The sequence below is a fragment of the Vicugna pacos genome, chromosome 30 (genome assembly GCF_048564905.1).
Source record: "Vicugna pacos chromosome 30, VicPac4, whole genome shotgun sequence".
NCBI classification, from domain to species: Eukaryota; Metazoa; Chordata; class Mammalia; order Artiodactyla; family Camelidae; genus Vicugna; species Vicugna pacos.
This window is the reverse complement of record NC_133016.1, coordinates 2965867-2991611: the sequence shown is the minus strand read 5'-3', so window position 1 is coordinate 2991611 and position 25745 is coordinate 2965867. Positions and strand designations below refer to the sequence as shown.

The following is a 25745-nucleotide window of genomic DNA, read 5'->3' as shown; positions in this document are numbered from 1 at the left end:
TCGAGCAGGCACAACTTTATATTTTATGTCAGGACCAGAGGCTCCTTATTACTTTGCTATTAACTTTATACCATATAGGACAATGTCTCACAGACAGAGGCATCTGTCTTTTTGGCATTTATCTGCCTCTATGGCACAAATCAAACATGATTCTTTAATACCAAAGTCAGTTCTTAAGACTGTTTGCTTCAGCCAAACAGCTTAGTACAACTCAGCCTAGGCCCTTAGCTTTTACACCAGATTGATAGTATTTAAGCAACACACAACTTTTTTCCCCAAGGTTAGATTTCTTTGGCTCTTTTGAAACCTGTGTTTCTCTGATGTATTCCTCTTTGACACGGTTTACCTTTTTACCGCAGAGTGCCCACCCAAATTACAGTCAGCTTGGAAGGGGCTCGGTATCAGAAGTGTTCCAAATGGCGTAAATAATTCCCGGCTGCAATACAGGCTGTCTCGGGGGCTGACACAAAACATCTTCCATCCCAAGATTTACTTTTATCACCTGTCAGAGACCCTTGATTCAAGGGCACAGGAGCAGCTCCTCGCGTGCAGCGGGAGTCATGGCCGGAGTGCCCCGCGACTGGTGGCTTGTGGCGCACGGGGCCCCGCTCCCGGCCGCACCCTGCTCCCGGCCGCACCCCGCTCGTGTGCCCCCGCCGGCTTTCTGTCAGTCTTCTGTCAGAGGAACCTCAGACGCAGAACACTCCTTGTGGCTTTTTTGGCTGAGATTGTTGCTTGTACAGGGAAGTGTGAAGAGCAACATGGTTCACAGTAGCATGTGCTGTTCCATAAGGGAAAATGGGAGGAAAGGAAGTCTCACCACCAGGATGTGGGCAGGCAGCCCTGGGGACCCGCAGGTGGCGTTGCGCAGGGCCAGTTACCGTCTCACTCAGCTTCATTCATCCTCCTGGCTTTGGAGTGACAGGATCCCTGAGGACTGTTCCCAGTGTGCCAGGTCAGTTTGATCAGTCCAGAAATTTTTCCTTAATCAGCGTGTACACCTCCTCATACAGTGCCTGTCTCAGTTCATGCAGCTAACAGATACTAGCAAACTGCAATTCTTGTATAAAGTTTGTAAGATTTTCTTCAAATTTTACAATCTAGAAGTTGCATTTATGTATTTATTTTTTGCTGGATATTGAGACTAACAGACAAGAGCTTCTGTTTTTCTGAAGTGTGTTTTCTTGAAGAAATTACCAGAAATTTCTTGAAAAGATTGTTTCTGGATTAAAAAAAATGTTTCTGGATTAAAAAAAAATACCAAGGAAAACATTCACATAATAGTATTGAACGTGTAACAAAATGAATGAGATATAAATCAACTGCTATGTACAGATGTGAATAAATTGTGGTCTATATAAATTGACATGGAGTGGTCTCCTGTCAAGAACTCAGACGTGCTTGAACCTTCCTTTACTTAGTGGTTGTAGCCAGTATTTTATGAAGTATATTTGGGTAGCATTTCTCTGTCAGCCTATGAGAGTATTTAAAATTTCTTAAGCTCACACAGTTTAATCGATAGTGTTGTCAGGTTAAATATGAAATGACAATATACAGTTTATTGCAGTATAATGCCAACTTAATATGAACTTCAAATTGTTAGGGTTATAGAGAATATGAATGACATTATTCTTTACAAGTGTTTTTTTAAATTTTAAATTGTGTCACATAAAAATGCAATGAACGTTTAAATGAAATAACCTTGTTGCATTTACCATTTTTTAAGTGCTTATGTTAAACCTTCTCACCAAGAAAATTAACTCTGAAGGGCTTGGATGACCTTTTATTTATACCACTAACTCGTAGTGAGTCCATAATGTCACCCATCTCGATTCCTGCCAGATCTATGAAAAATGGAGAAAGACGTCTACAAAGGCTATTAGAATAGACCAGTGAGCAGGGAGTCAGGATGCCAACACACTCAGATACTTTGGTTGAATGGAGTAAGGAGACGTCAGAATACATTTGTGAATTTGCTTAATGAAAAAAAAAGCTTTAAATTGTTTGACCCCTTAGATTCATCATATTAAAAGTGGAAGATTCATACTACCTAATTTGAAGTCTTACATAGCTACAATGATCATGACAGTATTGTATTGGCATAAAGATTTCCAGATAGATCAATGGAGCAGAACAGACTCATGCATTTATTTGTCACTTGTTTTCAACCAAGGTACAATATTTAGAGATAAATCTAACAAAGGATGCACAAGACTTCTAGATAGGAAACGTTAGAGTACTGCTGAGAGAAATGAAAGAAGACGTAAGCAGAGTGATAGCCCGTGGAGTGGGGAACTCGATGTTGTTAGGGTTTCATTTCCTCTCACACTGATCATTTCAAATCCTTAAGGCTTTTTTTTTTTTTTTTAAGAAATTGAGAAGCTGATTTTAAAATTCATATGGAAATGCAACAGTGAAATAGTCAAACAAGTTTGAGAAAGATGACCAAACTTGACTTAAACAACCTGAATCCATGACTTATGATAAAGCTACAATAATCAAATCATTCCAGTATTGTCCTCAAGGTAGACAAATACATCAATGGAATGGAATGGAGATTCTAGAGCATCCCACACCGACGTAGTCAGTTGAGCTTTGACAGAGGACCGAAGCCAGTTTAATCTCTTCAATATGTATATTGTCCTCAAGGTAGACAAATACATCAATGGAACGGAATGGAGATTCTAGAGCATCCCACACTGACGTAGTCAGTTGAGCTTTGACAGAGGACCGAAGCCAGTTTAATCTCTTCAATACGTAATGCTGAGCTGATTGACTATCCACATGCAGTAAAAATAAAATTTGACCCACATGTCATATCATGTACAAAGATGAACTCAAAATGATCATAGTCTAAATACAAACTTAAAACTAGATAAATTTTAGAAGAAAGCTTTTAAAAATCTTTGTGACCGCAGATTATCAAAGATTTCTTAGATATCACATCAAAAGCCTATTTCATAAATGAGAAGAATTGTAACTTGAAGAATTATAAACTGAAAAACAAATTGAAAACTTTACAAATTAATAACTTTTCTTCTTTGAAAGACAGAATGAAAAGACAAACCATGGACTGAGAAACATATGTATAAACCATAAATCTTATGAAATCATTTGTCTCTAATAAGTAAAGAGCTCTCAAAACACAATTTTAAGGAAACAGCCAATTAAAAAATGGTCAAAAGATTTGAACAGGCCCTTCACCAAAGAATATAAACGTATAGCAAATAATCACACGAAACAGCCCTCAACTTCATCACTAGAGAAATGCAGATTTAAAGCACCAAGTACACCGAGTGCTGGTGAGGATCTGGGGCTCTGAGAGCTCTCATGCACAGCCAGGAGGACTGTAATGGTCAAACCACTTTGGAAGACAGTCTGGCCGTTTCTTACAAGGTGGAGTGTGTACCTACCTCATGACCCAGCTATCCCACTCCTAGGTACTTACCCAGTAGAGAGGGAAACACCTGTCCAAGGAAAGACTGGACGTGAAGATTTACAGCAGCTTTCCTTGTAATACCCGACAGTGAAAATAATTCAGAAGGCCTCCAGCAGGTGAATGACTCACCATGACGTCACACACGGGCTACTGCCCTACTGCTCAGCTACACAGACGGAGGAAGGATTTCTGTCTCACACAACATGAGTGATCCACAAAATAACGCTGAGAGAAGGGCCGGGCAAAAGAGTGCATACCTTATGTAAACTTCTAGGAAACGTGACTGAGAAGTAGTGACAGGAAGCAGGTGAGTGTTTGCTTGGGGCTGAGATAGCGGAAGAGGAAAGGGGTCCAGGGACACCCGTGGGATGATGCTGTGTCCATCGCCTGGGCTGTGGTCAGTCTAGACAGGCTTGTCAAGTTGCTGAAGTAGTAGTGTGGGTGTTCTTATCCAGGTGAGTGCCTCTCTTTGTGTTTCTGTTTTCCATTTGAGCTACTCTTCGATGCCGGTGTACAGTTGAAATCCTTTTAATTTAATGAGCAATTCAGTCCTTGTAATGAATGTGGAAGCTTTCAGTTATGTTTGTGCATGAATGTTTCTGTGTTTCCATGACATAGAATATTTCTGTGTCAATTTGAAGAGACTGAGCTATTTTCTTTTAGTTCTATACGATGCAAAGATACCCTATAGTGTCCCTTGAATAAAAGCAAAACCTGCTGTCATTGTGAAAGTGATTTTTTTGTATAAGTCAGTTCAGTACAATTGAGTTGTCTATAGCAACTTAAGTGACCTGACCAGCAGTTTAGAAACAGAACAAAGACTTGTTCAAGCTGACCCTGGGCGACCACTTGATTGGGGTGTTGCACGTGAGATTTATCTTAAGGACAGATGGCTAAAAGAGACAAGCATCCCTCTCAACGCCACGATTCTGACTCTGCTTTGTGCATGGTCTTCTTTTTACAAGAATAGGCAAATATTCCTGATCGGATCTGTTAAATGATACGTCTGCGTCAAGACCCCTAACGTTACGAAACCATTCATTACTTTATGTCTGCTGTAGGCTTGTCTCTTTTACTGGCTATGAGCTCTTGGTGGGGGGGTGAGGTAATTAAGTTTACTTACTGAGGAGGTACTGGGGATTGAGCCCCGGACTCACACGTGCTCTGCCGCTGGAGCGGTGCCCTCCCCGTGGGAGCTGTTACTGGGAACCTTTTGTTGCTGCTGCTTCCCCCTCGTGAGAGTGCTTTGCACTTACCGGTGTCTGGGCGGTTTGTCATAACAATGCCAGGAACGGTCGTCGGGCATCGGCTGAGTGTCCTCCCTCTGCCTCACCTGCGTCAGTCCTCACGGCCACCTGCGGCACTCGTGTGTTCTCCTGACCTTGCTCAGGGGTTCAACACGTAAGGGGTGAAATATGGCAAAACCTGGGCTGGGTTTGAAGCCCATTTGGCTCCTTCTAACTGCTGCCCTGGGCTGTGGTGACAGATGAAATACCGCCGGGGAGACGTGCGTGCATTCAGTAAACGTCACTGCAGTTGCGGACAAGGGCGTATATAACAGGCTTAGAGAATGTAGGGCAGGTTTCTAACTGTTCTAATTTTCACAGCAGACGTAGCTTTGTTGTTAGCAGAACTGATGTAGAGTAATTTTAAACCAAGATGTTTCATCCCTTATCTTCTCTGTGATAGTATACTTACAAAACTATTACAAAGACATGGAAAATAAGAAGTAAAAAGTGGAATAATGAACATATATGTAAAATGAATCCATCCTGTATGTAAAATCTCTCAGGAAAATGTCTCTTGACAAGAGTATTTCTATATGTCTACATGTTTTAGGGGAAGAGGTGGTGAGGTTTTCTCTGGTCCATAGGTGTGAGCCGTACATACACCATTTTAAGTTGCCTGGTAACCATATTAAAAAAAGGAAAAAGTAACAGGTGAAATTATTTTTTATAAATGATTTAACCAAATACATCCAAATTATCTTTTCAAAATGAAGTCAGTATAAGTCAATAGAACATTATTATCAATATTTTATTCTTTTGTTTCGGGATTTTGAAATCTGATGTTGTATTTCACACTTGTAGCACATCTCAAAACAGAGGTCAAATTTTTATCTGAACTCCATGATGTGTATTTAGATTTGATAAAATTTACATGTTGAAAGTTAGATTCTCATTCCCAAGCTGTTCCAAACTTAAACATTTTTTCAACAAGTGAATCCAGAGTCAGTTTTTAAATTTAAATTTACATTAGTTACAATTAAACCACCCCATCTCAGGTCCTCAACAGCCAGTGTACTAGTGGAATTAAAAACAGGTCAGATGGGATTTCTTTGACTGTGCGAAGGAGAGAAAAGTGTTAGTCAGAGGCCATGGGTCCTGGCGGGCCTTTGAACTGGCTCAGGAGTGAGCTGCGTGTGATAGACCTATGGGAGGTGAAATTTAAAGTGCTGTTAAATATTATTTCAAATGTTTCTTTGAGGCCTGCTTACCTTTTAGTCAACTTAGTGAATTGTAATTTCTCTTTACTTATAACACTGTTTAATTGGTATCAATGTATAGCTTGCTTTTATTTTTTTCTTCATATTTAACTTTAAGATTTTAATAAGTTTTTCACATCTCATACTCAAAGTACACCTCTGTTATATGCTTTTCTGTGATTTTTAACTTCACTGAGATTTTTATAATGGCTCTAATGTAACATAGTTTGTTAAATGACTTCAAATACAGTGCTGAACCAAAGTTGATAGTTACGTGTTTATCCAGATGACTGCTTCACTTTGTGTTTCTGTTACATTAGGTAGATTCTTGTTTGTATAAGTTACATCTGAGCCACCTAACATATCCCTTGCTTCTATTCTAATAGAGAAATAAAAATCAGTAGTATCTTCTCGCTTTCTCCCTCTGCGAATAAATATTCAAATGTCCCAAAAAGGTCTGATCTTAAAATTTCATGGAAATAAGTATCTTTTTAATTGTCAATAACAGGTTAAGCCCTTCATTTCCAATTTTTGTAATTATTCACGTACAACCCTTCTCGGTACATTACAGGAGAAAAACCTTTCAAGTGCGATGAGTGTAACTTCGCCTCCACAACGCAGTCTCATCTGACTCGGCACAAACGGGTCCACACGGGAGAAAAGCCCTACCGGTGCCCCTGGTGTGACTACAGGTAACGCTCGTTGTGCAGTAGGTGGGGGCGCACGAGTCGCCGGGGTGGGTGAAGACCCTGCTCCACTCACCGCAGAAGAAATGTTTTTCTGAGTAGCATGAATTAGCACGACTTAAAGCACGAATCACATATTAAGTTGGGAGTTTACTCACCACCTGGTTTGGTGACAGTTTCGAAAAATGTGAAGTTCTTTCCCATTTTTCATAATCTTAACATTTAGATTTATACTCCTTTGGTACACCTGAATTTCAAGTGATTTTACGTCTTTGCTCAAAGTAAGGAACCATCCAATCAGTTACTCAACGTATATGGTATCTCATCTACTGTGAGTCAGGCACCCATTTAGACCACAAAGATCATGTAAGAAAGGTTCCCTGCCTTTAAGGATGTTGTAGCGAAGTAGGTGGACTTGGAGTGTTCGTTAAGTATTTATAATCCAGATCTCAGTGGGAACACAGAAGGGCCAGGGGCGTGCACAAAGAAGGAACGCGTTCAGCCAGAGCAAAGTCCTGCTGGAGCAGAGAGCACTTAAGCCGTGGCTTAACGGGTGGGTGGCCGTCAAAGACACGTGGATGCTCTGCGGGGATGCTGGGGGGCCTGGTGCGGGGTCGCGTTTCTGGGCTGAAGGCACGTTGGAGACCATGTGTGCTCAGTCCACTCCTGGAGGCCCACAATGGTGAAGTGACGTCTGCCCGGCTGCAGTGACTTCATGGTGACAGCAAAGCACATGTGCGGAGAAGCAGGAGACATAGTCAGGCAACGATAAATGATCCTGTTTACTGTATGACGGGAAAGCATTGAAGGTAGTTTTTCAGTGCAGCCCACCGTTGTTAACATTAGAACGTATACCCTACACCTCAAGTCTTCCTTAAAAAATAGATTTCTGTATCCTGTGGATGTAGCCTGTGCACTCAGTAAGTACATTGCCGTAGTCTCTATCATTGTCCTCATTATTGCATCAAGTTTTATGTTAAAGGCCAGCTAGTAGCACAGAGATACTACAGATGTATCTCATTTATTACTCATTCACTCAACATTTTATCAGTTTTGTCTTTCCCTAACGCTAGACTGGTACTGTCTGGAGATTTGGTAAAATGGTGATCCAATTAGAGGTAGACATAGAAATAATATGATAATACGAGTTCTTCAAAAAAAAAATATTGAATGCTCTTTTTCCTTAATAAAGAGGCCACACAGTGGTTGCCTTCCCCGCAAAACACAGAAAAGCAGTTATAAATTTATAAAAATTTCCCTTCATTGTCACTCTTAGCTGCTAGGATTATATTCTTTCAGCCTTTACTTTATGCTTAAGTTTTGAGTCATTGTTTTGGGGTTTTTTTTGGTGGTTTCTTTCATCACAGATTTTATTTTTCACACTTAACAAATTGTGTAACCACCTTATTAACCCTGTGTAACTATGGTTTTCAAACTGTAATTTTTAAGTAGCCGAACTGTTATTTCAAACAAGATCATGTACAGACCCTGTGTAAAAAGTAGATAGATAGAAGTGGCATCTACCAGCTACAGGTTTCAGAGTTACAACCTGTAACACTCTCTCACTGTAACACTAACAAATATCATGTAAGACCTGTTTAGACAACCAGAAAGCTCTCAAATGGGCTAACTGATAACAGCTGCTGTTGGATTAGCCTGGCGTCCAGTTTATGGCTTTGGGGTGAGCGTTCGGCCGGGCTGTGTGGTCTGGGGCTCGGGCTCCGGGAGGCCCAGCCCTCAGTGAAGCCGCTCAAGCTCTTCCTCACTTGTAAACACCAGTGATCGGGGGACCGACCTCCAGGAGCACTGCGTACGCTGGGCGGGGAGCACGCTGAGGACCCACAGCCCGAGCCGGGCTGACACGCGCAGCCCTAGCCTTCGCGCCCGCCTCAGGGGAGGACTTCAGGTGTTGTGAGTTTCACTCACTCTCACGGTCGCAGGACACTGTTCAGTGAGGCAGTGCTAGACTTTCAGTGCCCGAAGGTCTTTAGTGTGTAAAGTTTATGTATAATACATGCCAGGATTTTTTTTTTTTTACAAATTTTTGAAGTTGTTAAAAATATATTAAATCCACAGTCAATTGTTGGATAATTGCTGAAGTACCTTAGAGTTTCAAATGTCTAGTTTGAAAATGACTCTTTTCTGCATCATAAGGTGATCATATATTTCCAGGGAAGATGGTCATCTTTATCTTATACGTATCTCTCCATAATATTGTACTACTTAAAATATTTAAGTAATTTTTTCATACTTAGGTTTCTCCTGCTTAATAGAAATAGATAAACATTATTCCTGTAGCGTATTCCTGTCCTTGTCATTGTAGCGCTAATTTTCAGGTAAGGTACCATCATCAACCTGAAGTGCTATTTAAATTTCATTTGAAAATACATTTTTCATTTTATAAATTGAACATTATTGGAAAAATACTAGTAGTTATAATTATTCATGAAAAATGTGAGTATAGATTTCTTTACAAAAGAATTTTATAATTGGTCTTTTGAACCTGGGGCTATTTTTTAAGTTTGCATTATTAATTTAGGCAATGACATCTCATTCTGTTTAGATGTAAACACGTACCCTTTTCCTAAGCTTTCACTATCTAAAATACCCGAAATTCTAATCCATTAAAAATCAGTATATTCCATCATGCTCCAAAACTTTTTCACCATTAATTAGTATTCATTATAATTCTGAAGCATAAATTTAGATTCATAGCACACCATCCTACTATATTATTTGTGCAACAAGTTCTTTAGATTTTCTCTGCATTAAAATGTAAACAATCTAACATTTTTCTATATTTTTATTTTCTGATGTATACTGTTACATTGGTATTAATGAGAGAAATAGAGGAAACTTTAACATGTTATAGTAAGTACCCTAATAATGTAAATCCTTATTTCCCCATAGAGTTTATTAATACTGAACGGCACGCTGTTTCACTGATGACACTGGCTTTCACATGAGATTAGATGGCGGTAACTAAAGTTGGCTGTAATCGGGCTTTCTTTTATGAGAAACTTAACCTTCTCGTTGGCTTCCATTGGTTTATGGAGGAAAAACAATAAATGTATATTAAACAGTAAACCACTCATAAGTCATGAAAAGTAACACAAAATACCACCTACAGTACTAAAAATATTAAGGATAATCTTACATTACACTTTAGATGTCATTTAGAAAATTAAAGAAAAGTAAAATTCAGGCCAAGCTCCGGCAGTTTCATCATTGTATTGTGTCCCGGTTATTGCCCTTAGAACACCCTCAGTGCTCCTGAAGGCTGCTTTGGCCAGGTTTTTCCTCAGCTGCGTGACTGCCTCAGTACTTCCGACCTTACAATACAGTCTTTTAAAAAAGATTGCTTTTACTGTTCTAATTTTTATTTTATTCACTATTTTTATTCATTTTTATTATTTGAAATTACAACTCCAAATAGAAATATGACATAAGAGTTGAGGAATAAAATGTATACTTCCTGTCTCATATTAAGGATTTACCCCATTGTCTTGCTGAACTTGTGGGAAATATATTTTGATTATTTTCCTTGCTTGATGATTTACTTAGTTCTAGGCCAGTGTATTCCATAGAATCCTTACTACGTTCGGTTTTGATCTCAAGAAGATTTTTCACTCCTTTTGGATGAGGGGAGGCCAAAAATATTTTCTGTAACCTTTAACCCAGGTTGTGGAGTCTCAACTAGAAATGTGCTTTTTTGTGATATTCCCCAATATCCCTTTTATTTCTGTTCTGAGTGTTTTGTTCAGTATTTCTTATAATCAGATTCAGTAAGTTTTCACACATGAAACTGGATTAGGTACAATTTAGTGTTTGTCACAACCATTTGAAATACGTATATGTGTGTTTTTGAATCACAGAACATTTTTCTCAAAAATACTTTCAATTGAATTGAATTCTGTCTTAACTTCACGTGATGCTGGAAGCATTTTTAGGGTAGTTTTAAGATGTAATGGTAAGAAATATACTTAAAATAATTTTTTATTTTCCCTTAGAGTTTGTATTGATTTCTCAAATACATATTTCTATAAAGTATCTCAGTTATGAAAACTTTTCCAGGTCCTTGGTAATATTATGCCTTCTAACAGAATTGTACTGCAGAAGCATTTTAAAGTAAGTAATAAGGCATCGTGGCGCTGAGGCCTCGGGTGGGACGGGTGCAATGCGTCGTCCTGTTGTGTCTGCGCACTCTGACCTGGGGGCTGCCCCATTCCCTCCTCGTGAGTCATCTCCTCCGACAGGCCAGCTTTCCTTGGGCTCCTGTGCACGCTGACAGGTTGTACCAGGAGAGGCAGTGGACAGTTCATACTTGGATCTGCCCTGGATGATAACAAGGATTAAAAATAGGTGTTTGTAGCAGAGCATCGTATGCATATACCGGGAGAGAGAAGAGAAAATTTATGTACCAAAACGAACAGCATGCATTGCTTTTTCTGCAGAGTTAGAGGTAGCATGTATTTGGGGCGATTTTGAAGTTCTTGAAGAAAAATGACACTGCATACAAGTAAATAAATGAAAATACCTCGTATTAATTAGATATAATATATATATATATATATATATATATATGTATGTATGAAGCAATTTAATTGATGCCACAAACCTAGTTAACCAGAACAAGACTTAATTCGAAACTATTTTTGTCAGTGAAATAAACCAGAGAAAGATTAATATTGCATGATTTCACTTATGTGTGGAATCTTGTGAAAAAAAAAAAAGTCAAACTCAAAGAAACAGAGAGCAGAAAAGTGGTGCCGGGGAGCTGGGGGGACGGGGAGAGGCTGGTGAAAGGGGGCTGACTTGCAGTCACAAGAAGAGTAAGGTCTGAAGAGCTGGTGTGCAGCACGGTGATTAGAGCTGATAAACTGTGCTGAATACTTGAAATTAGCGAAGAGAGAACTCAAATATTCTCACCAGAAATAAACAAACACAATGTACCAGTCAATACTAGTCATTATTTCATTTCTCTCAAGTCTGTTATCTCTTTATATTCTACTCTATTTTAACTGCCAGTCCAGTTAATCAAATAAAACACAGATGTCCTGGGCTGAAAGGTTAGTTCAAAAGCCTCCAAGTCCAGTTAGTTTGTAAAGTTTCCTTCGGACACTGGTGACGCCAGGGCTTTCTGCAGGCTCTGGCCATTTCCCCGGATGGCACGTGTCTGCTGTGCTAGGGGTGGGGCTCGCCCATCACACAGGCAGCTGGCCCAGTAGCTGCCAGCGTCCTGGTGGTTTGTGAACCGCATTTGGTCGTGGGCAAGCGTAAGTACGGCTGAAGGAGGTTCTCCTAGCCTGTGTCAAGATGACACTTTTACAATCTTTCGCGTGGAGTAGATGTTTCTGATAAGAGTCCGTGGGATTTTTTGGGGAGTTCCCTAACAAAAACTATAATTGTATTTTCAGGTTTTCTATCATGAATTAAGAAAGTTGTTCTACATGTAAATGTATTCTTTTTTCCCCCTAATGTTTCCATTTCAGTAGAAGTTGAATTCTTTTTGAACAAATATCTCCTAATTTTCTCTGACCATGTTATTAGTGATTTTCTAAAAATCTGAAGTCATTCTAACTGTGGTTTTGTATTTCCTGTGATGTTTGTGTCTAATGTTAGCTTTACCTATGGCATATTTTATTCATACTTTTCTTCTCTGCCCTACGACACCCAAGCACGTAGACTTCTAGAATTTCTGTCTGAGCCTCGGTACTGATAAAACATAGTGTTTTTGTGGGGCCTTTAGTTGTTATTAGTAAATTGTGATCTAACAAAACTCTAGGCTTGAAAACAAATAGATTCCATAGCATTAAAAAATTATAAATTGTCTTAGATGTCTTTAAAAAGGGGGAAAAAATCTAGGATAATTTGTTTTGCTTATCAGTACAAGTGAGTTGTTGTGTTTGTTGATGGAGCTGAAATGAGCACTGAGATCGCAGATTAATTAGAAGAGCCACTTGGAACACAAAGTGACCACACGTTCCCTCTGCTATCTCTGAAAGTAGAATCCAGATAAACATGTTTATTTAACCTGCTGTTGCTGAATCCCAGATCCAGTCATTACACAAGGACCAAAGCTATCTTTGGGGATGGTCTTTCTACAAGGAATTACTATGGACAGTCCCTTGGGTGGTAGTTAGATATATCTGTATACATTGTGGTAGAAAGAAAGGCCTTAGAGATGAAGAAAATAGAAAATATTTTTTGGGTAATAGTCTGTTGCATAATAAGTTATTCCTCAGACACTAGAGCTATTACCACACAACAAACACTCTACTGTGTGACTATCTATGTCTCCTAGCATCAGAGACTCGTACAGTGCAGCTTATTAGGAAAAACTCCATAATCACCAGGTTCCCTATGACAACAGTCAGGAGAGCGTCGGGCACGCCCTCCCGGCATATGACGACTTCACACACTTAGTTGTGAGTTTGAGAGAAAACGATAAAGCAGAATGCCTTTGAAGGATAGAAGAGCTTGACCAGCTGTCATTAGTTCAGTGAGAATGCGAAGATATTAGTTATTTCACTCTGGTTTTGGATCCTTTGTTTCAACGTATGCTGAAATATGGCCTCTCTAGGGCCTGTAAAAAGCTGTGCAAGAAAGAAAGCGGAGGGGAGAGACACCCGGGACGTTTAGAACGTGGCGGCGCAGCAGTGTGTGCTCAGCGCTGCTGGACACCAGCCCCTGCCATGGACTGGGCTGCTGCCCTTGCTGATGGCACCTGAACACATCTTACGTTTAGATGAAGAATGTTTGTGTAAACAAGATTACATCTTTTCTCAGTTTCACATCCTTATTCCCTTAATTAAGGGACCGTTGCACAAACCTGTCGTTCACTTTTTTCCTATTTATGAGAATTACTGTGTTTGTGAGGAGACCTATAACAAGAAGTACTCCTGAATTTTTCCCTTTTTTAACAAACGGTGTTTCCCTCCTACAGAGCGACAAGTGAGCTGTAACTGAGATAAACCAGAGTCCGTTATTCGATATCATAATTTCCAAGATGTGTAACCCGATCCACTTCCCTACAGGGAATTTTAACCTAATATTAACCTTCCTCTTACCCCATAAGCTTTAGTCCCTTACTCTTAATTATTTTGGTTTGAATCTGGCTAAGCAATCCCTACTCCCTCATTTTGTATCTTGTACATCAGTTACAGTGCTGTTCCGAGATCTCTTTGTGTAAGTTTTGAATCATGTTGATTAACTAGGTGTGCGCCTTTCTTTCCTGAATATGTTTTGTTTCATCTTAAATTACAGCGTTTAACAAATACATGAAATGTCATAAAACAAATTAGAATTTTCCCATAGAGAGAAAATGTGGTAAAGTTTTTAGTGCTTGTGCTTAAATAAATCAGTTAATCTCCTGGATTAAATTTGGAGTAAAAAATGATTGAAACTTAAATTTGAGAACTGTGTTTTATTCTGTAAACTTCAGATAGCTTTAATCTTATGTTAAAGTAAGAATCTGTCCCACTTTCCATTCCCAAGTTATGTTTTTCGTTTGAGTTTAAGTTCTCTTCCCTCTCAGCAGCCTGGCTGCGGGGCGTGTGGGGTTGTGTGGTGAAGGGCGTTCAGAGGTCCTGCGGGCCATTCCGTCCACGTGGGGCAGTTTGAGTTTTCCCCCAAAGGCAGTGAGTGCATAGTCAGTGGGGAACTTGGAGCAGGAAACTGTCACGTTCATATTTTGCTTTGCAATGATCACTGATGCAGTGCAAGGAAGGAGGCAGAGAGGGGCACAGCGGGAGATGGGAGAGCATTTAAAAGACAAGTTGCAGGGGGAGAGAAGTGACCAGCCCTAATCTAACTCAGCAGCCACGGCGAAAGAGGCTGACCCACGTGCTTGCTAGGAGGTGGAACGAATGCACATGGTGACCGTGTGAATGACGTGGGGCAGAGAGGCGCACACCGTCCTTTAGACGCTGTGGCCAGGGCTGCGGGTGAGCAGAGCCGTCTGCCAGCTCCTCCCTCTGAGGGCAAAGATCCCGTTAGCGTAATGATGGCGACTGTGACTTGGGGTACGTTAACCTTAGGCACCTGTGGCTAACCAAAGGGAAACGTGTCTGTAAACGTGTAGGTCAGTACTGGGGTGTGTGGCACCTGCAGGTGCTGTTGTAATCGGTGTTTCCCTTGGAAAGAGTGGAGAACAGAAGCGCAGGGGGCAGGGAGCACGTGTGAGAGGCTGAGAAGGAGCCTCCCCACGCGGAAGGGACTCCAGGCAGCAGGCAGGGCCGCCGGCCTCGGCCCCCCGACGTCACTGGTTCTCTCAGGGAGCCCACTTTTGGTGCGGGCAGTGGCGGGGCAGAAACGACCCAGTGGTCCGAGGTGAAGACATGGTAAGGATGCTTGTTAACTGGTCTTGAAGGAGGCCACTGAGAGCGCCTGGGAAAGTGGTGGGAGCCGCAAGGGCACAGAGGTGCACGCACGTTGTATCTCTGTGTGTGTTTCCATTTGTTTGCTTAAGATTGCTTCTAAAATTTACTGACGTGCTTACCTGCCGAGACGGAAGAGCCAGCTGGAGTGGTGACGCCGAACACTGTGTTCACCTAGCGGCCGGGACGCTGCAAGTCAGATGAGGGTTCTCGGCAGCGTCAGGGCACTGGGAACGGTTTTGAAGCATCGGCCTTGCTCTCTCCGTGGGCCCCCTCCTCCGGGAGCACTGTGGGTTCAGAACCTCTGGGTCTTCACGGGCAGCAGCCGTGATGGCCTCCCACACAGGGGGACCCTCACAGCGCTGGACTTTACCTGTGTCGGTGCAGAGTTTGGAATCAAGAGCATCGAGACTGTGTGGCCGTGTCCTTCTGCCTCCCCTACACACCCAAACGCTGGGATTTCACTTGCTTTCTCTGAACATTTTATTTCCACAAAAGATTGTATTACTTTAACTGTTAGGTGTAATTCAGAATTTTACATGACACTAGCTAACAATCCAGTGCAATCATTTAGCAAACACTCATTTTAAATGTAATCTTTTAAAATGTGACATCTTTTCTATGACTTATTCAAAACAATTTTTGCTAATGTCTGAGGGTTTTTCTAAAACCAGTAAATCTCACAGGCCCCTCTAGTGACATCATAAACCAGTGGAAACTCAGTCGTTTATTCTGATGACACCTGACTTCCGCATATATTTATAGCCCTTTTGATTTGTTTTACCTGCCTTTTGTTTGAGTTATCCCCACTAATTTATAAACATGGTGTAACTCTTTTAGCAACCAAAGCTTTAATTGTATTTTTAATGCCCACTTGTGCTGAAACTTCTGTTCTGCTGTGTTAGATTGGCCCCTGCCTTCTTCAAATTGCCGTATTTCTGGAAACATATAACTCCCCCGGAATGGTCCTACCAAGAGAAATGTAATAATAAGGGCCGTGCGGGCAGTGGAGTTGGCGTGTGTGTCGTATGAGAAGAGAAAGCAAATACACGGCTCCTTGGGGTGAGATAGGGCGCGTGATTTGTCTCCACGACTTAGGGTGTATTGCAGCGGCTGAGTGCTGGTGGCAGTGGTCCTAAACCACTGAGAAGTGGAAATAAGTCATGTGTGTTGCCCCGTAGGTTGATGCATGCTTTTCTTTTTTCCCCACATTCACTAACATTTTGTGTGACTTTCCTTTGATTCTTTTGAAATTTTTACTGCTTTGTTTCATTATAAACTGTGGTTTCCACAAGACGGTTTTGGCTGCACCTCGGGTTTTTGTTTTAACTTGTTTTTCAACTTCAAAAATGAGAAGAACTTTTCTCCTTGCAGATTGAGATAGTTTTGTACACCTTGTAACGAATTTCTGGCACCATTTCTGTGAGCACAAACAAAGGTAGCTTTAGCCTGGGCTGTAGCGTGGCGCTCGGGTGGCCGAGGCAGCCTCCTTTCTCTGGGCTAACGCAGCTTTCCCGGGGAGGAAGGGGCTCAGAGACACCACGTAGGAATGGCAGTAGTGAGTAAGTGTGTCTTCGTACATGTCCCCTGACTCAAGGAGCTGTGTGCCTGTGCCTGAGAAGTATGGTGGCATATATACATGTATATACACACATACATACTGAATTACACGTTCCTTCTAATTAATGGTTTCTCACAGCCCGTGAACACTGACGTTACAAATGTAACAATGACACAATCACTGACGTTACGAATGTAACAATGACACAATCCAAGAAGTCCTTCTTGGGTTGTGTGTGCTTCTTTGTAACCACACCCGTGTACACGCACGTACATTACCTTCCTGGCACCCATTTTTAACACCACAGTCTTCTGAAACATGGTGTGTCCTGATGTAAAAGAGATTCAAAACAAGGCTCCAGTTTTATTTTTAAGGGCTCTTTTTTTTTTTGGTTTAAAAGTGGAATATATGTTTGCTTTAGCTGTAAAAGCACAATCAAGGCACCATGATAAGTGAGTCAGTGTTGTAAAAGTAAAACGAATTTTGCCTTCACTCACATGAGCTATAGAAGGAGGAAGCTTTATTGTCCCTGGGAAAGTGATAAGGCAGAGTAATTGTATATTATACTGTCCCGGAACATCTGCCTGAAGACTGTTGGAGCAATTCATCTATCATGGGCGATACAGTGTGTTTTGTCTTTCTGCTTTAACCCGTCCCCACTGCTGGCCTGTGCGGAGGTTTTGATCGGGCCCGCGCCTGGGCCGGGGCTCACATTAATCAGCCCCCTTGTTCAACACTCCAGCTGACATAATTACAACCTGCGCACGGCAGTTATTCAAGTCGAGTCCTTGTCACTCGTGGTGCGGAACTACACGGCTGCGATCCCGGAGGAGATTGCCTTATCACACAGAACAAGGGCTCACAGGAGTCGAAGAGAATAGAAATGGGAAAATGTCTTCCGGGAGTGCTATATATTCCTTTAAAATAAGACATTTGAGAGACTTACAAGGGACAAAGGGAAGCATTGTGTGTAGTGACTGAAATGAACCAGTTATTATTTTTAAATGGATTACACGGTGCGTTTTTTTGTAAAAATGGACATAGATTGTTAAATAAATTCAGCGGCCCCTCATCATGAGTGACTCTCTGCTATTAACTTTTTCTTCAAAAGTGATTATGTAACTTTAGAATTATAAGGGGTTTAAATGCTCCTTGATAGGACGCAGTTTAACAAAATTAATAAAGTTTGCATTTTAAGTTTACTGTAACATACACTTAACTTAGGAGCTTTGGAAGGAATGGACTTAGATCCAAGGAAAGGCTCTTTCCAAAGACTTCCGAAGACAGGAAGTTCATTGTTCCCTGTGGCCATAGAATAACTTTCTGCCTCATGGTGTGTCACGCCTCCTCACTCTCACCCTGCACTGGGTGGATCACTGGCCAGCCCTGCCAGCGTGCTAGGTGTGAGGGATGCAGTCTTTTTTCAACTGCTTGAGAAGTATTTGAAACTTCATGATGGCCCCTCCTCTGCCCCTAATAGATCAGGAGATTGTGGGCGTGCGGTGAGTTATGTGAAGGTCCCCAGTGAACGATGCTCTTGTGCATGGATGCAGAAGCGGTGGGTATTTTAAATCCAGACTTTTTATTTGTCGTCTCTTCGATGTTATGAGATTGTTGCAAGGAAAACCAAGTTCCGGCCCAGACTTCCAGAAATACTGTGAAATGTATTTTTGGTTCAGGGAAGATTTTACTTACGTCACTGTAAGTTTGAACAGCTTCAACTAGAAAAGCTGCAGTGCCCTGCTGCATACATTTGTCTTGAGTTGTAAGGTAGTGTTTTTTGTAGGTGACTGTTTTAGGGCAAAGTTCCACCAGCGTGCTCCTGCGGCCTTTCCAGCCCTCGCGGGTGTCTCCGTGTGCCTTCCTGCTGTCCTCAGCCTCCCCTGCAGGTCCGATTCCAGTGACCGCCCGGGCCCAGCAGGAGGGCCAGGCCACACTGGCCTGTGCCTTTTTAAAGATCCTTTTCTTCAGAAGTTTTCTCACCCACATCCCTTTCCTGGTTTTACAGCATTTCACTTTGCTAAGTTAGCTCGTTAACAGAAAAGGCAAGAATAACACCCATTCTGTAAGGGAATCAGTGTGTAGAAATGAAGCCTTGGGGTGGGGGTCTCTGGTTGTTTCAAAAGTCCAATATAAAAAGAGTAGCAAGGAAATGATGAGAAGAATTTCTACCAGCAGTTCCTGCCGGCCAGCCGGAAGATGAGTGGGAGGAGGAGGAGCAATCACGGCTGAGCCGACATTCGGATGTTCACAAATCACGAGCTTCAAGCCATGTTGGAAGCTCAGCCTTGAAAAATGGTTTCGTGGTCAAGTAAGTTTGGGAAACACCCTGTGTTGTACCACTCCCTTCAGACGCGTAGTGAGCAGCAAAGACCCACAGAGTTCCTGCTGTAAGGAAATATGTGTGATTTTGTTTAATTGAAATGTGTGGAACATTGGCCACCGCGGCCCGTTTCCTGCAGGCCTGTGGGCCTCCTGCCGGACAATTAGGATGCTGGGTGATTTCTGTTTCGTTAAAGGATAGGCAACCGTAAGTGTCTGCCACGCAGTTTTACCCAGGAGACAGGATTTCCGTTTCTCATAAGCACATAGGGTAGGGCGTCTGGTAATTACTTAAACTTACTTATATGAGCTTTTAGCTTGTTGCTTCATGTCAGATGAAAGTCTACTAGGTTGCACTTTTCTCAAAGCAAGATGCCTTTTTCCAAACTGAGAATATGTCAGTATATTAAGAAATGATACAATTAATGAAATTTTAACTTTTTTTTTTTTCTCTTCTGGGTGAGGAAGAATCAAGGAGAAATCAAGGTTCTCTAGGACTTGCCCTGGCTGGTGGCCCTGCCCCCTTCTTACGACGACGGGGTGGGGGGAATGGTCCAGGTCTGGTCACGTGTTTCCATCCAGGTCTTGTTCTGTGACCACACAAAGTGTCTGGGACTATTCTTGACACGCTAAGTTCTAACAAAATACTTTGGGTTCCTGACAGAGACCGAGTTCCCTGTCGCTTCTTACCGTTTCGTCCCTGTGATGTTCATTGTTCTCCCGTAGAGCGGAAGGCAGGAAGCAGGCTGCTGGAGGCAAAGCGGCTTCTTCCTCCACCCGCGTGTAGAAACCCAGGTGAGTGGAGATTGAAACAGAGAAGAGATTTCAGTGGATGTGAACGTGGGAACAGGAAAGGTGAAGGGAAGGTGGGAAATTACACATACTCTGGGAACAGAAGGAGCAGGGAACAGCCTGCAGATCCTAGCAGAGGCGGGGGGTGGGGTATGCCCTGTGTTAGCGAGCGTATCGCTTGGAATCAGTTGAAGTTAGTCAAACATTTTGAATAATGTGGAAAGCAAGGTGATTTTAGGCCATTCTCAGTGAAAGATGTCAGTCCTGTAAGTAGACAGATGGGATTTTCAACTCTGTTTCAAAATTAAGTTTCTTTTTATGAAGCATAACCTTTTGTTACAATTATTGAGGTACGTGACTCACCGCTCCTGTCAAATTGTATCGTCCTTGAGGATTTAACCAAAATGATTCAGTTTGTTTCTTTTAATGTAGTAGGCGCTAAATAAATAAATATATGTTGAATAAGTTCGTTTTGAAAATAAGTCAATACCTATGGAAATAGACTTTTATTGTAATCATAGCCTTTGCACAGAAATTATAACAATAATTAGGCTCCCCTTACTTCTATTCTGCAAGACCTCACAGTGGGTCTGGAGGTTAGCCTTCCCTGGGGCTCTTAGACCAGCACCCAGATGTGCAGGGGAGCAGAGCCACCTGTGGGTGGGTCACACAGCGGCCGGCGCCCTGGCTGCCTTTGGACGGCCTCTCTGTGAGCTGCACTCAGAACATGGCTGTGAAGACGTGGACAGGGACACAGCCTGGAACCTGGACACTTAGGTCCACTCAAGAGTAGTGGGTGGAACACCGTCATAAGACTTCATTCACTTTTGCGCTGACTCACACGTTCCTTTCTCTTGTGAGGCTGTTCTGTTTTAGCATCAGGTGATGCACATCACTGTGTATCACATTATAATATTAGCATCATTATAGCTGAGAAATGGGGAGGAAAAATTAATGTGCATCTGTTTTTATCGTCAAAGCAGTTGATTTCAAAGAATCAGAAAATAATAAACAAGTGACTTGATAGGCGTTGTCCTATTTTACAGTTAGCCACCAGTTAGGAAGGAAGAAAGAGAAAACATAGACTTTAGAGGAACTTGATCCAGAAGTTGTTCAGTTAAAATTTGGCTTTGCAGAAAATGTTCAGAAGATTCTGTTTTGTGATTACCTCTGATTTCTGTAAATCCTTTTTGTCTTAGGGAAAGAAAAAAAAAAGGCTTTGGATAATTTTGTAAGTAGTGAACTATGCCATTGTTCTTAAATACCTATTTTACTTAGGTGCCTATAAAACTCACCACTACTGTGTGTTGTTTTCATTGTTTGAACAGTATCTTGAGAAAAGGCGGAGTCTTACTAACCTCCATTCCAAATCCTCTTCACGCCCCGCTCTCCTGAGATAACCACTTGTGACCGCTCATATGTTGGTCCTGCTGGAGGCAGCCCAGGACCTTTGCTTAGTCTCTGTTTCATGGTTCATAGCAGCATCTGGCTATTGTCACAGACCAGAAAGGTAGCTCAAGATCCCGCTTATCGCCTCACCTCTCTTCTCTCCCCTGTGTTTTTTAGTGTTCATTCCTGTTTCCTAGGTGATTACCTTTACAACTTACCTTGCTTAAGTCTTTTACTTGGCTCATCAGGCTGAGTTACCTCCATGTAAACTCGAGAGTCTTCACACTTAAGGGTCCCCCTCAGTCACCGACTCCTTTCAGCTCTGCGGCTTGAGTGTTGATGACACTTACATTCCGCGTGTGCTGCGCAGCCCGGTTGTTTTTAGAGTCCATGTTTTGATTATATTTGCTTTACATGAGTAAAACATAAAGATGTTCTCATGAATGATCCAAGTGATCCAGAATTATATTGAGCAGATGTGGACGTCCCCTCCGTCAAAACCTTTCTGTGGATGGAATTACCCTCTGTAGTTTGCTGGGCTTTCTTCTCATATCCATTTAACACGTTGATCACCCACCGTGCATCAGGTGCCCCCGGGAAACACAACTGTCACCCACATTTGGGTGACGTGGTGATCACTGTGTTAATGCATTTATATATCTGCATGAGTATATTATATAGTTTTAAGAAGCTGAAAAGATCTGTATATGTATTATCTGGGACTTGCTTTATTTATTTTTTTTAACGTAACAGAATGCCTTGGAAGTCTTTCCATGGGAGCACACAGGTCCACCTTGTTCTGCTGAATGGCCTGTGTCCCACACAGAAGGGTGACTGATGAGCCACGTGCACACCAGGCCTTTTCCCACAGCACTGGCTGGGAGACCTAGAGACGGGCGCATTGCCATTGCTCCTCCTCTTGTACCTGTTGTGCCTGTGGTACTCGGGAGTCACACTCAGGGTCACGACAGTGCCCAGCGGTGGGCTGGGGAAGGCTCTGTGATGACTGGGGCGTCCACCCTCCATGGCCTTGCTGGGGCCGTCCCGTGGCCTGGCCTGCCAGATCTCTTGCCTTGTTCTGCTTCCACTAAACATTCATGGTTGGGGGATACACCCTCTTCTGTGACCAGGCTCTGCTCTCCCAGTGTCCTCCCAGGATGTAGCTGGCTTCCATGGGGCTCTGTAGGAGACCAGCTCTTACTCTGGGAAGCTGGCTCACAGGTTGACCCTTGCCTCTCATCAGTAGAGAAATCTTTAGTGCAGATCATCACCGATTAACGACTCATTCCTCTGTCAGCAAACATCTACTTTCAGATTTCCCCTGGTGTTTAGTTGTTATAAATAATGGCTTAATGATTCTCCTTGTGGATATTTCCAAAAATTGTACTCCTAAGTCCACGAGTAGGTGTATATTTCAACTTTGAAGGCTATCGTCAAACGTCTTCCAGAGCCTTTGCTGACACTTCCTAGTGGTATTCGTTTTCCTCACCGTTCATGCTGTCAGGCTTCTTAAGTTTTGCCCTTCTGTTACCTTAGGCTTTAATTGGTATTTCCTTGGTTACTAGAGTCATTTAATGCTTACATAACCATTTGTAGATCTCCAGTTATGAAGTTTTGCTTACGTTTTTATTCAGTTTTTGAGATCTTTACCTTTTTCTTATTAATCATAGGTACTCATTTTGTAGTCTGTATACTAATCATTTGTTTTTATGCATGTTACATAGATTTTATCCATTTCTTTGCCCTGTCCTTTAACCTTATTTATGATATATTATGCTATATAGCAATTTTAACTTTTATGAAGTATATTTTACTACATTTTTAATAGCATTTGGGTTTTGAATTTTTTCCAGGAAAGCTCTTTCCAACCTAAGATTATAAAAATATTTTCTTTTAGCATATTTACAATTTATAGTTTATTGTTCTTCTGTTAATCTTAAAATCCAAATGGCATTTCTTTTTTGCATGGTATAGGACCTTAAGAGCCTACCTTGCTTTTCCCCGTGTGGTAGCAGTTGAGTGAACACCATTTGTTGTATAACGCATCATTTCCTCCTTGATCTGAAGTGACATCTGTATCCCTTGTACACTTGGGTCTTTGTGCTCTCTGTCCTGGTGATGTATTGGGTTTAGCATCCCAGTGATATGCATCTGTTTGCTAAACATCATTGATAAAATGTTCCATTTTAGCCAGAGGAATATCAAGTTCTTTATACTTGTAGCTTCTAACCAATTTCAAATTTAACCAGCACAACTGTTTAGTCATCTAAGACTATTGGACGCTTTCCTTATGGGTCCTTTAGTGAGAACGTAAGTGGCAGAGGACTGTGTGTTGGGGCCATGTTACGTAAATGGGGACAGAAGCCCTGAGCTGCTGTGTTGGGGCACCATCCTCCACCTGCAGTGACTTGCTGGTTTACTTTCTTCTCCCTCAGAGATTTCCCAAGCTTTCTTAGGCTCAGTTTTTGCCCAGTGAATTTATAATTAAATACTACTGGTTTAAAAAAAAACGTGAAAACATCTTAAATTTAGTTTATATAAATTCCTTATTAATTTTGGATTACTGTTTTAAAGATACAGTAGAAGCCTCTTTCAACTGAACTCTTAGATAAATACATGTACTGTATAATACACCTGTTCCAGTACATTAACTTAACTACAGTGTAATTATTTTCAAGAATATGAGTTCAAAAGGTATATTCTGAACAGGCATAAAGAGAAATTGCATTTCTAAATGTATATGCATGCATACACTATATAACTGGGGAATCTATTTTTCAAACGAATTGAAATTATTTTCCATATACAGTGAGAAGATTGCTAATAATGATCCAGATAGTTGAACTGTATTGCATTCAATAGAAAAACTAGTAATAGTAATAAAAAAATGAATATAAGTACCTATGGTATTTTCTGAACATGTTTAATATCATTTACTCTAATCCTCATCACGGCCTGATGAGATACATATAGTGTGTGTGTGTGTGTGTGTGTGTGTGTGTGTGTGTGTATACATGTATGTAATATATATATTATTCCCATACAATAACAAAAAAAAATACTCCATGGTCAGAAGGTATGGAGGCAAAGTGTTAAACAAAGCTAACATATTTCTCTAAGTAGAACCTTCAGAATTTTTAATGTCAGTTTACGTAGATGACATGCCACATTGTTAGCAATAGAGCAAGACAATCGTTAGTTTCGCACGAGAAGTTTGCGAGTGATGAGGCAGATACGTGGCTTCCGTGGGGACTGGGAAACAAATACTCATCTGGGATCTCTGCGTGCACGTTAGCACGTGACGCCCCTGCGCGCTTGCTCTCTGCATTTTGGTTTCCTTATCGGTGAGATAGTATTACCAGTTCGTAACAATAAATACGTAGGAATTACCTGATTGTGTCTTAGTGACACGCCTGTATTATTGGCCCAGGCTCTGGTTCCCTAGTTAACTCACGATGTTTGCCACCCCAGCTCACAAGCACAGTCTTGTGACTGACGACATGGTGGCTTGGGTGAGAAGTTGTGACCTGGGAGGAAGAAGAGCAGCGCAGAAGGATGGACTCTACCAGATGTGACCCTCCTGCCACCCGGTTCTTTGTAATAGACAGGCACGTGCATAGATGGACCAGTGGACTAGAACAGAAAGTTTAGAATTAGCTTCAAATAAATAAAATATTGATGAAAGTAGCATTTCAAGTCAGTGGGGGAAAGATGGACTGTTAATAAATCATATTGAGAGATCTGGCTTGCAGTCTGTATCCACACTTTGCCCCACACTCTAGGAGAACTTTGAAATGGATCTAATATTTAATGAGACATAATGCGACTAACCAAGTACTGGAACCAAATTTGGGACAGTTCTTTTATGACCTTCGATTAAGGAAACCATAGCACAAAAGATGAACAAAATTAAAAAAAAAAAAACTTCTGCTTTTCAGAAGATACCATAAGCAAAGTCTGAAACCAAGAGAGAAGTATTTGCTACTTCTGTCATAGACAGAATCGATCTCCTTTATCTATAAAAGAGTGACTAACAACCCTGTAAAAAAAAAGCTGATCAAAAATATGGAAAGATATTGCAGAGAAAAGAAAATACATAAGACAGCTCAATATTTGAAATGATACTTTATTCATGATAAGAGAAGTGCAAACTAAACTTTGAAAAATTAAAAATTGAAACCCCAGTGAGCTACCATTTTTCACCCACCACATTGGCAAAAATTTGAAAGTTTAGTAACACAACACACTCCATTGGCACGAATGTGCGGAAACAGGCTCTCTCAAACATTGTTGGTGGAAGTGTAAATTGTGATAACTCCTCTGGAGGGCAATTTGGCAGCATTTATCAAAATCACAAAAGCATATGCCCATTGACATTTGAAGCAATTCCACTTGGCATCATGAGATTCTCTTGGCATCTTGAGAAATGGAAAGTGTTTCACGAGATTATTCATTGCAACCTTGTTTATACTAGCAAACGATTGGAAATAACCTAAATGCTCATCAATAGAGAATCTCTGTCCTTATTGTGAAATACCACGTGGCTATTAACAAAGGAGAGGAGGAAGGTGAAGGAGGGAAGGGGGTGGAGGAGGGCAGAAAGAGGCATCAGGACCCTCTGCTCTTGTGTACTCACATGGAGCGGTCCCCATGCCCTGTCATCGGGAAGAAGTCAGGTGCTGATGTGTTATGC

At 41.4% G+C, this 25745-nt stretch overlaps 1 protein-coding gene across 3 annotated transcripts in view; it reads left to right on the top strand.

The window, feature by feature from the left end:
- ZNF407 (zinc finger protein 407) overlaps positions 1-25745 on the top strand; it is a 368187-nt gene that overhangs the window by 221306 nt on the left and 121136 nt on the right. For all 3 annotated transcript variants that reach the window (XM_072952344.1, XM_072952346.1, XM_072952345.1), the window contains exon 7: positions 6496-6616. In XM_072952344.1, coding sequence (XP_072808445.1) covers positions 6496-6616 — 121 coding nt within the window. The remainder of the gene's footprint in view (positions 1-6495; positions 6617-25745) is intronic.